Source organism: Belonocnema kinseyi, chromosome 7 (assembly GCF_010883055.1).
Source record: "Belonocnema kinseyi isolate 2016_QV_RU_SX_M_011 chromosome 7, B_treatae_v1, whole genome shotgun sequence".
Lineage (NCBI taxonomy): Eukaryota > Metazoa > Arthropoda > Insecta > Hymenoptera > Cynipidae > Belonocnema > Belonocnema kinseyi.
Window position 1 is genome coordinate 112,707,507 of NC_046663.1, and position 12,562 is coordinate 112,720,068.

The 12,562-nt window shown below is 33.6% G+C and overlaps 1 protein-coding gene across 1 annotated transcript in view; it reads right to left on the reverse strand.

The window, feature by feature from the left end:
* Positions 1-12,562, reverse strand: part of LOC117176927 (calpain-C) — a 246,160-nt gene that overhangs the window by 11,723 nt on the left and 221,875 nt on the right. Inside the window, exons 5-8 of the mRNA XM_033367325.1 lie at positions 4,039-4,225; positions 3,546-3,620; positions 2,735-2,904; positions 2,227-2,399 (exon numbers count right to left, since the gene is read on the reverse strand). Of these exons, the coding sequence (XP_033223216.1) occupies positions 2,227-2,399; positions 2,735-2,904; positions 3,546-3,620; positions 4,039-4,225 (605 nt within the window). The remainder of the gene's footprint in view (positions 1-2,226; positions 2,400-2,734; positions 2,905-3,545; positions 3,621-4,038; positions 4,226-12,562) is intronic.

The following is a 12,562-nucleotide window of genomic DNA, read 5'->3' on the forward strand; positions in this document are numbered from 1 at the left end:
CTCACGGTTGTGAGACGTGGTTATGGCTGAAATTTTACCGCGATTTCGCTGGAAGCGGGTGCAATTATTCAGATTAGCACCCGCTTCCGGCGAAATCCTGCGATTGTCCTTATGACAAATTTTTAATTATATATATTGTATATAAATATAGAAGATTGTTTAATCATTAACAAAGATTAGCTGGTATGACAGTCAAAATGACCCGTTTGGTTAGGACAGCTATATGTTCGAAGTTATAAACCGCTTGTGTTGGAGTCATACAATTTAGACTGAAGAGATAAATTTATGTCTTCAAGACATAGAAACTTGTCTCCAAGACATAAATTAAAGTCTCGCTCCATCTCAAAACTGAGACATGTTCAAGTCGAACTTTTTGACTTCAGCATGTCTTGCTTGGGGGAAATGCAAGTCGAACTCAAGTCAAAGCACTTTTACTCGGGCAACCAACATTGTCCACAACCTTGCAAGCAAAGTAATTCTTATGGACTGGAGTTCAAGCTTTTAGTGTAACAAAGCGAAAATTTTCTCATGCTCACTTTGCAGTTTTGTTCGGCCCTCATTTTTCATTCCTATTTGTTCTTTAATTTGCATTATAATTTGCTTACTAAATAACTTCTCAATGTTCAAAATTTCATTCTCAGAATAGGCAATTACATAAGAATTATTATTATATAGTCGGTCACCCTGCAATAGTCGACCTTCCATTCTAATTATTTCCATAGAATATTAAGTAAAAAAATAAATATTAACCATGTCCCGTCCATAAAGCTTCTTTACATATAAGGTTTAGTATTCTCTATAAAAGCATGTTTAATAGTCAAAGTTGTGTGGCTTACGTCTCACGATTTTGCATATTTACGTTTCAGGATACAATTATTAATCTCCCTATCACTTATGGTACATTTTGTGTAAGGGAATGTGGAGCGGTAAAATGTTTAGAATGTAGATAAATGCGTTTCATGTTTTTTTAGTTTAACAATTACTTCTCGTACAGCTCTGAATAATATGACTCTAACCTGCAGTGGATCAATACTGACTGATGTATTTACTCTCTATTAGATATTTTGAAGTTGAGAAATGTCCAGTTGAGTTTTATCAACATTAGTGAAAATTATTGATTTATTTCTGTATTCTGTATAAAGATCACTTACTTAGTAAAATCAAACATATTGCTATTCCCTTTCTGTAAAAAAATGGTAAAACCTAGATTTTTTTGTCTAAGATTAAATATTTCGGCAATAGGACCGCTCATGAAAATTGTTATGTATATTAACATAAACCGCAAAAAAATATGTGAAACGGCATATTATCATGGTTTCCTGTCAATCCGAACATATATTGTATGATCAACAAATATAAACTGTATATATACCAGCAGATTACTATGAGGCATATGAGGTTATAGTCCACAATAGGAATTTAAAACCAACATAGAAATTGCTTTAAAAATGAAATTAAGCTGGAACTAAAGTAAAAAGAAACTTATTTACTTGTATATTTTGTATCCCGAAAAATAAACGTACATGTCGCGAACATATTTTTAAGGTTTCATATCACATATTTATGAAAGGAACATGAAACAGAACATAAAAAATACAAATATTTTTTTATCTTTATGGCATTCATCATTATATAAACAACCTAATAAATTTGAAAACTTTGGATTTTTCAGTTTATGTGAATTAAATTAAACATTTCACCTGATTTCACATTATTAGTATATTTTCGTTCTAATATTGAGTAATTATATTATTCTTTAAATCTTTTACTTTTATTGTCGCAACAAAGGTTTGGTTTGATACCAAAATGTTTAAAGGTAAACTTCATTAAGTCATTTAGTGTTTTAAAAAATGCAAGGTTCGTTTATTTATTTAATTTCTATATGTTATTTATACGAAGTGTCTCGTAGTTCCGAGATTCGTGATGTCTAGTGCAATATTTTTCATAAGCTTGGCTAATCGTCCAGAATTTTCGGGACTACCCAGTGGGAAAAAAATTTAAAGCTGTGTTTAGGACGTCCTACAGACGTTTTTAGGACGTAAGATTCAAAAGACGTTTTTAGTACGTCCAAGAAAAGTTCTAAAGTCAGGATAAAAACGTCCAGCTTGTTCAACACTCCCTGACTAATGTTCACTAAACTCTTCTCACAGCATGTTGCATTGCAGCAGGATCATTTATCCATTGGAATAATTTGTTCTTTTTTCAAGCAAAGAGAAAATAAGGAACCTTGATTATTTCGACATCCTCCTGCGGTGACGCCCCTTCTCCAGCTTCCCTGGTAGAGCTTCATCTGCCAAGTGTGTTTGCTGTGTAAGGATGGTTCGTCCCTTGAAGTTTCTGCATCAAGATGAACAACCTCTAGGTGGGTGAAGGTTTTCACAAAGTCCGAGTAAGAGATCCTAATTTGAAAAGGCATAAATTATTCGAATATATTATGCCTGTACTTCGTCGTTGCAGAAAATTATTACCACCTTTGTATACTCTTGTCTTTTGTTTCAATTTGAAAAATAAATTAACATTATGCATTGTAAGATTATTATAAAATAAGGAATGATAAATGTGGGAAGCTATAAATTCATTATTGTATTTTGGAATTAATTTTTGTTGCAAGTTTTCAGCAGCACTTAAAAAATACTTTAATAATCTTTAACAATTAACAATTGGATAAGTCATTTTAGATTCCTTTCAGTACCACAAAGTTGGGCGTGAAAAGTCGAGATTTTAAATTACATACCAGAACTCTCCTTCAGCCATGTTTCTGACAGTCAATCGTTCTCTTTCTACGGGTGGAACTTCGTCCCATTCCAGGCCTCCTCGTGCCCAAGCACCGACGTACTCTCCTCCTGGTCCAAGAGGATTTCTGAGTTTCACCAACTGACCAGCCTCCCCACTAAACGTTTCTACCTGTTTCATACATGACAAGAAAAATTAAGTAATTTTTAAATAAAGACAGGATTCACGAAGAAAATATGCATAAAATTTCAGAGTGTACGTCAAGTTTGATTTGAGAGATTTGATTTCCTAATTAATTACAAAACCAAATATTTTGCCATAAATTGTTTCGTACTCAAGACACTGTATTTAGAAATGAAATATTAATATGCATTAAAATTGTGTCTGCTATATTTTGGTACTTTGAAATATAATTCAAGAGTTTATTTGAATTAAAAATTTTCAAGTATTACGCTATATATTTTTGTTTAAGAAATTGCCAATTTTATTTAGATTCTAAGACAGATGAAAATATGATTTAATATTATTTATGTGTGTATTAAAAAAGAAGAATGTAAACAATAATTTCTTGTTAGAAGTACTAGTCTATCTGCGAAATTTAGTATGAACTATTTATATTATTTCGCTCACTTTTTCTATGTCTCGTAAAAGTAAATAGAATTTATCCAATGTGTATATTTTTAATTTCGATGTCATAATTTTTGCCTTAACTCTTACTGATTAAGTAGCACATTTTTTTTTAAATTTCAAAATAAAATAACTAGAATATAAATAAAGGAAACGGAGTTTTCATGGTGTTAAATTTCACAAACCCTTTCGATGGCGTAGAGTCTATAATTTATTCCCATTTGTATTCCATTTGCTAATTTCTCTGTGCTTGTTCGAATCTGCAAAAAAAATTATTTGTTTCAAAAATAATTCGAAATTTAAAAAAATGTATTGAAAGTAAAAAATGTCTTGGTTCAACAAGCGTTTCATAAAAGTTCTAACTATGTTTTTTGAAAAAAAGACAACTTCAGTAACACTTTATGAAAAATATATAGGTATATAAACTTATACAAGTTTCCAGCTTCTTTCCTAACTTCTGTATTAGAAACTTTTTTGACTAAGAAATCAGTGATTCTTCAACGATTCTAAGTACATTTTCACTTAATGAAATTTCGAAATATGAGTCACTGATTCTTAGTGAAAATCCACAAATTCAAAATTATACGTTCTTATATAAACAATTTCATTGGAAATATTTATTGTTATGTTTACGATTAATTTACTAGTTAAACTAAAGGAATTAAGCATAACGCTTGCCTGCTGTTGTTGATTGTTATTAACTGTGCAAGTAATTAGAGAAGTCATATCCAAAAGTTTTGCAAGTGCTCGGCCACATGCTGTTGGATCCTGACGAATTGCAATACTTTCTGTAATACCACCAGTCAAATCCGATAGTCCATCCAGTAAAGTTCCGTATTTTAAAGCTTCATACGAGCCATGTAGCCTAAAATACAAAAATGTCATTTGAATTCGTTACTAATTTTATTCAGACACCCACTCGTCACTGATTCAGATTTCTACAGTTTTAATAGAATTTCAGTAACATTTAACTGATATTGTTCAGTAGATAACATTAAGTATGTAGATACTGAAATTTTGGTCACGTTGTGTTGCTGACAGTGGTGGACTGGATGCTCAGGGGTGCGGCCGGGTATCCAATACTGGGGGCGACTTCTAAAAAAAAAGGTTATCCGAGAAAAGGAAAAACTGTTTCTAAGGAGTATAACATTAACGTATCATCTGTGAGTAAAACTTTAACCCCTCCCCCACCCAAGACTGTCATAAAAACTTTTTGAATTTTTTTGAAAAAATAAAAATTCAAATTTTGATCAAACAAAAAATAATGAAAAATAAAACATTCTGTTTCGTGGTCTAACTATGAAAGTTACAATTCACCCACAAAAGAGCTCCAAATTCGTTATTAATCATTTTTTATGGAAGGTGTTGTTTTTATTTTAAGCTTCGTTTCAATCTTTTTAAAAAAAATTAAAAGTAAAAAATTAAATTTTTCTGATAACAAAATAGTTTATTTACAGAAGGCGAACTCTTTAAATTATAAAAACAAAATAGTGAAAATATGTCATTCAGTATCCATCCATATAAAGAATTTTAATAATATAAATTGATTGAAACGATACATTTTTCAGGGTAGCCGAGAATAAAATTTAGAAATAAGGAACAAAAATATTAAATTATTCATTATGAATAAAATTTGTACTTTATTTTGCAATAACTTAATAAGCAATCCTAGACAGAGGTACAAAAATAAATTTAATATACGTGTGATTTATTTGTGTTTTTTTGAACGTAATGTAGAAAAATTCGCATTTTGGAAAAAATCGAGGGCTTTGACCTTTAATTTTAAAGAACTTGTGCACAAATGTGAGGAAGTACAAAGAGCGATCATGTAGCGTAAAGTAAATACATTATCGGGCGCGAAGCGCAAGAACCACAAGTGGCGCACCCTGAATGCGCTGCAACTTGAAGGCGATAAGAATGTGCCCGCGCAGCAGGCCGATTGTTTTTCGTCTAAGAGTTCAACCAATTTTTAAGTTTTTTTCATGATTCTTATTATTTTTCAAGAATGAAAAAATTGTCTCACCATAGACTGCAAGTTTTAAAGTATTTTTTCCACAAAGATTTAAGTCTTGATTCAAATAAGTAATTCATTATAACAACATTAAAATTACAAAAAATGCTATAATTATAATAAAATAACAATTATTATAGTAAAGTATAGAAAAATATAGCATATTTTACAATTTCCAAAATAATAAAATATATCCTTTGATCCAAACTCTTGAAATGTAAGCTAATAACTTGTTTTAGAGAAAATTTCGACTAATCAGTAGTCATTTTAATATAAAAATTGAGTTTAAACTTAAAAAAGACTAAAGTAATTAAATAAATCCGATAATTAGTCGAGATTTTATAATAAATCAAATGAGTTGCCCCCTTTCATATTTGTAAGCGAAAATGGAGACGTACATAAAAAATAAAAAATGTAAAAAATAAATACATCAGCGGGCGCCCATAAAAAATGCATTTAGGTGTCCTATACATTTTTAATCAATAAATATATTTTTGATTGCATCGGAAACAAATGAATTTAAAATTCCGTAATGTAGTTGATGATTTTATATTCCTTTCAGTTTTACTGTTTCAATATAAATAATTTATTATTCATTTTTAAAATACTTTCTTTAATAGAATCCAAAACATGCATTAAGGAATTTCTTAGCAATAATATGGATGAAAAGAAATTGGAGGTCACCTTTTACTTTAATGATATTATTTATTGGAATACAAGTATAAATCTTGGATATTATTGGATACTATTTTCAATCTTTCTAGTACAATCTAACATATATTTATTTGTTTAAGTAATATATTCTTTTTGGGGCGTCTTGGCATGGCTAGGGGGCGCCAAACAAGGGGGCGCAGCCGGGAAATCCCGGCTGCGCCCCCATGCCGCCAGTCCGCCACTGTTTGTTGACTAACTTTTGGTGATTTTGGTGTTATTTAAATTAAGAAAGCTTGATGTTTATATGTATTCTTGCCAATTTTAAAGGATAGTGGCAATATAAAACTTTGCATAAATGTAAATACTGACTTTAAGTTTGAGCGAGTAAGCAGTCAGTCACTGGTCATTGATTCATCAGCTCACTTTACTTATTAATCCATAACATTAATGACTGTTTTTATTCGATGACCCACTTCTCACGAAGTCACATTAAGAGACTTTTCATTGAAATTCCCGTTATATTTTACTGTTTTTCAGCACAAAGAATTACTGAAATTTCAGTGCGGATTACTAAAACTTCTGTGACTTTTGTCAGTAAAATCAATGAAAACTACTGGAATTTCTGTAAAAAATGACTAATTTTCAGTACATTTTCACTGATTCAAATGTCTAGTCAAATGCGCTCCATTCGGCACAAAACTACGTAAATGCCAATAACTTCTTTGGGACGTTCCTAGGACGTCCCATGTCAGGCCAATCAACGTCTCTAAGACGTCCAATGTCCTAAAGATGACCTAAAGACATCTTAAAGGCATGGACGTCCTCGGGACATCTTTCGTATTGGCATTGGACGTTTTAAGAGCATCCCTAAGATGACCAAAAGATATGTTATAATAGACGTCTTGGGGATGTCCCAAAGATGTCTCTTGAACAACCTTAATTTTTTTCCAGCTGGGGCGTCACTGCTTCTCATTAAATTTGTATTGGTTCAAATAAAGAGATTTAAGAAGCAACTGATACAAATAATTAGAAGTGGGTTACTGGCATTCGTTCTGGCTATTTCAACCAGTGAATTTCAGCGGTTTAGTTAGAAGAGGACACCAACAATATTTGTTCTATGCTCAAAATTTCGATGAGCTTCGTCGTCCTTTTCAGGATCCCTGGCCTCGCCGAAAATATTAGTTTCAGGCTCATAGAATTTCGATTAAGCTAGACATGGTCATAAAGAAAGCCTCAATTTTAGAAACTTGCCAAGTGTATAAGATTGCAGGCCTCGGAGTCACTTCATAGACCAAAAATAGTTTATATAGTGCCAAAAATTTGAAAAATAGCGTAAAAGTAGTGTTATTAAATTTTTAAAGTATTTAACATATGTGCAGTCTTAATTTAAAAGTAGGTATAGAATCCGAAATCAAAAAGTATTCTATGGAAAAGTAACTTCGTTTTTCAAGCAAAATTTCCAGTTTTCTAACGACATATTTATTTTAATGTATTAAAAATAAACTTCAATATTGATTTAAAATGTTCTTCCTTTGTCTTTAAACGACCGATTTCATATTAATTTATTGCAGGCTTCACAAGTTGTTCCCCTATTCTCCTCTTTTTATCGGTTTTCCACTTCATTCAACTTCTTCGATTCAAAATTGTATTATTTAGTTTAGAATATAATCATTTTGTTGAAAATTTAATAATTTTGTTCAAAAGGCATACTGTTTGCATAGAAGTTCAACTGTTTTTAACAAAATTAGTCTTTTTGATTTGAAAATTGGATAATTTAATTCAATTTTCTTTCTTGACTAACATTGTTGTGGTTGTTGAAAATTCAACAATTTGGTTAAAAAGTTATAATTTTTGGTTAAAAAAACAACAGCCTGGTTAAAAATTCGTCTTTTTGACTTAAAAAATACATAATTTGATTCGCATCTTTTTCTGTCATGGCTAAAAAATGTGGTTGTTATAAATTCAACTATTTTGTTAAAAATTCATCTTTCTGATGTGAAAATTCATCTCTTTTTGTAGAAGTTTGGCTTCAATTGGGCTAATATCTCAGGAGTAAGTGGCTACTAGTGTAACTATAATGTACGCAAAGTATCAGCTCTGAGACATGATTTTTTTAGAAGTTGTAGTTGAAAATACAGAAATCGAAACATCATTTTTTCTAGAAAGCGGCTCAAACGATTTTAACGAAAAAAATTAATGTTGTGGAGATAGTTCGCGATTAATATGTTAAAGAAAAATATATTGTATCAACAACTTTGATGGAGTGCTAATGGACGTAGAACCGTGGGATGATGCTTACATATAGCGGCCATTATCTATTTCTTATGGCATGCTCGCTACTTGTCGAAAATAATCAAGTCAGCATAGATACTCAACAAAATATTTACGAATACCAACACGCTGCCAATAAGTAATTGTTTAACAGGATTTTGCAACGTCCAAAGGCCCCTCGTTTATATGAAAAAGCATATATTTTATAGGGGCTAACAAATTTCCTTCACTTATTTTGTACCATGAAGCACCCATTGATCACTTTGTAAAAAATATGTGGTACTGATCAAAGTTCTATTATTTTGCGAGAAAAATGACAGTCGCCCTCACAGAAAGATAATGTAAAAAAAAGTGTTTGAAAATAATATTTTGTTGTTGCAATTTCTCGTTGACGCAATTCATCTAGGAGATTTGTTTTATAATTGACCTAGAAATCGCTACAATATATATTTTTTCCTTGAAATCGGTTAAGCCGTTTTCTAGCAAAATGTATGCTTCGATTTATGCATTTTCGATTATAACTTTCGGTTTTCGTTCAGCAATTTTGCTGACTCGATCGTCTTCTGTTGTTGTGGCAAGTGACGAGTCGGATGACGTATCACTTCCGGTTGCGTCGGGATCGATCGTTAATGAACGATCGTGGTCGTAGCTTCCGGAGGCTACATCTGTTCTAATTTTTCAAAACAACCAAAACATTTTTTTGGTACAAAGTGCATTCTGGATCAACTTAGGGACACCTCATTTGGATTACAGTTAACAGGTATTCGGAAGCTAGCAGTGAAAGTAAGAAACTCTCTGGTGATGCATGTGATCGACTTCTACCTGGACCGGACGTAATTCCTTCGTCGTCCCACGGCAGTCCGCGATTAATAAAGTAACATTTTGGTCTTTCGAGCCAGATGGTGGGTCAGCGGAGGAGCATGATCTTAAAGCATTAAAAAAGTACTTGCTGACTCTGTCATTGTTCTCAATATTGCAAACGTCCCGGGAAAAGCTCGCAGGTATAACAACCAACCTGCTAGTGGATTGTTTGCGACATTGCGAATGCCTCGAGGCCGGCTCTCAGGCATGAAAAACGTGCTTACTGACTACGTGCTTGTTCTCAACATTGCAAACATCCCGAGACAGGCTCTCAGGTATGTCAACCATACTGCTGATGGATTGTTTGCAACATTTTTAACGCCTCGAGACAGGATCTCAGGTATTACAAACGTACATACTGACTGTGTGATTGTTCTTAACATTGCAAACGTCCTGAGAAAGACCTTCAGGTATGACAATCATATTGCTAATAAATTGTTTACAACATTGAGAACGCCTTGAGACAGGTTCTCGGGCATGACAAACGTATTTACTGACTGTGTGGTTGTTCTGAACATTGCAAACGTGCCCAAACAGGCTCTTAAGTATGAAAAACATACTGCTAATGGATTGTTTTCAACATTCCGAACGTCTCGAGATAGGCTCTCAGGCATAACAAACATAAGTATTGACCGTGTAATTGTTTGCAACATTGCAAACGCTTTAAAACAGGCTCTTAGACATGACAGATATAATAATTATGGATTGTTTTCAATATTGCAAATGACATGACACTGGCTCTCAAACATGACAGGCATATTGATTGTTTGCATCATTTCAAACGTCTCGAGACAGGCTCTCAGGCATGGCAGATGTACTAATTGTAGATTGTTTTTAACGTTGCAAGCGGCGTGAGACATACTCTTAGGCATAACTGACTTATTTAAAATGAAACACTATATATTTTTCTCATATTATTTAATTTTGCTCAAACCTTTATTAGATTCAAATAAGCTAACTTTGGTTTTATTTTCCGGCACGGAAAGGGATATATGTTCAAAATGAAATACTAAAAACCTTTATATTTAATCCTAATATATAGATATTACGGCATAATAAAGGATATCTGACCATTCATAACCATCTAGAAAGGGCGAGTGCTTGGGGATTCGGATATTAAAGGCATAGGACTGTGATGTGTAATCCTTTTGGATTTTGTAAAAGCTTGCATGATTAACCGGTAATTTTTGCATAATTAATAAATATTTTGAAATATTTTAGATTCTGCCCTTTGATGTCTCGGATATTGCGAGGTTTAAATCTTCCTTTTGCTATATATGGATCCTCCACTTAAGTATCTGGGTTTCTTGCCCATAGTTAAATCGCTAAGATATTGAATAGTAGTATCTAGATAATCTTATTTAGTATCTGTTTTTCTCTGTGCGCGTCTCCGCATTAAATGGGAGTTACATTACTCTCTTCCTTGCCTTCACATGTTCTTTTGTTCGACGTTTGCCAAACGAGACCCTTTTTGCTGGGGATCTATTTTGTCAATTATGTTGGTTGCAGGTCTGCAAACATTACGAAGATTATAAAGATTCATGGGCACATCTCATTTTGACAGCTATGGAATTTTTGAAGAGCAAATTGTGCTTGGTAACTTCGATTACACATATAAGAACCATTTTCTCGCATTTCTAAAATTCCAGTGTTCTTGTAACATCGAATTCCAGCACTTCAGACTACAAACACGTTATATACGCCAATGAGTAAATCCTGGGGTAGGTCCACCGCCTCAAGATAGAACGCCTAGCCGGGCTTAGAAGTTACGTCTCGGTTTCTACTTACATCCGTCAATCCATCTTGTGCTACTTATAACCCAAACCATTACATCGGTCATTTTGAAGAAGACTCGTTGTCGTCTATATTATAGACACCATCATACAATACTTCATGATGACATTACTCGTAAAAGGCCTTCGGCTGAAGACTAGGACCCTTTAACCAGGAAGAAATTTCGTTTGGATTGGGAATCAGACTGTTCGGTTTCTTTCTGCCTTCTGACAAGTTCTGCTTGCTTTATCACAAGTCGCTGTAAATACCTCGGATGGACACCAACTTCGAACAAGATTCCTCCTCAACCCTGGCGCTGAGACCAGTTCTTCATCCTGAAAATTATTTCCCCACTATGTGTGATTACAACAGGCGATCAATGCTTCCATCAATACGGTTGAACTTAAACCAATCGAGATTGTTGGTAGGTGCGTGACACTTCATCATGAATCTCGGCCTTATTGTCACTTGCCGAGGTGGATACTGTTTGAATTGAATAGTTTATCGGCGCTAAGGTTTACAGGTCACTTGTTCTGGATGCAATTCGTAAAGGAATACGAAATCCTGCCTTCGCCTTTGCGGTCCTTTTCCAGATGGGTTTGATTGGTCTGATCGGATTCACTATTCCGAACTACGGGTATATAGTGTCTCGACCCATGCCGTATCGGTAAGGCAACTACACTGCTTTGTCGCTGGACCAATACACTGCTTCGCGTACTCGTGCGACTCTAACCTTAAAATGGAAGAGAAGCGTCATTTGCTCGAGCCGGTTTTTGTTTGTTTTTAAAAGCTTTTTCTTATCCTATCTTTATTGTCAAATTTCCATGTTTTGAGACCTTCTAAACCAGAACAACAGCGTTTGGCAAATGTGTGAAGGTGTGTGTGTGTGTGCGTAAATTTTTAGTTTATGGCACCATAACTTTCGAAATAATTGTAATATCACGTATTGTCACGTCAACAAACTTGTATACTTCGTGCAGAAATATGATGTTTAAGAATATTAGTATAGCTGCTACGCCTATACTAGTACAGTTTTAAGGACCATCCGGTAGTGTTGGTGCAAGAACTATACTTTATAGTTCTGAGGAGAAAAATATTGTTCTCTTAGCTATATTGTTTTTTTCGTGCAGAGTCGCCGAATAGAAGACTTAAGATGCATGCTTTTCTTCGTGTGCATAACCTTTCGTGTCCCGATACCAAGGGATCAGATTTCGTTCTTCGTGCATGGAACCACTCCAAATGAATACAGTACTACCGGGACGGCAAGCATCTTGGTTGCAAATACTTTGTTCCTCGCCGACAGTTCGGAAGACCAAATCTGCCAGATGAGACGTTTGTATCTGTTTCGGAAAGTATCCTTTATAGATGTCATATCCTGAATGCGGCTCTGTGGCACGCCTAGGTTTTTTGAAGTCCTTCCAGCGCAAAGGTGCCGTGAGCTTTTTCGTATTATATAGTTTTCGTAATTAGAGACATTTGTTTATTTAGCTCGATCGAATTAGCAATACAATTCTTTAATTTTTTCGAATATATTAGCTTTAATTAGAGAGTAACTAACATATTTTTATTTGAAAACTGTAATGTGTCCCTTAAGGTTTTACAATACTATCATTTCTTACAATCTTTCCGCTT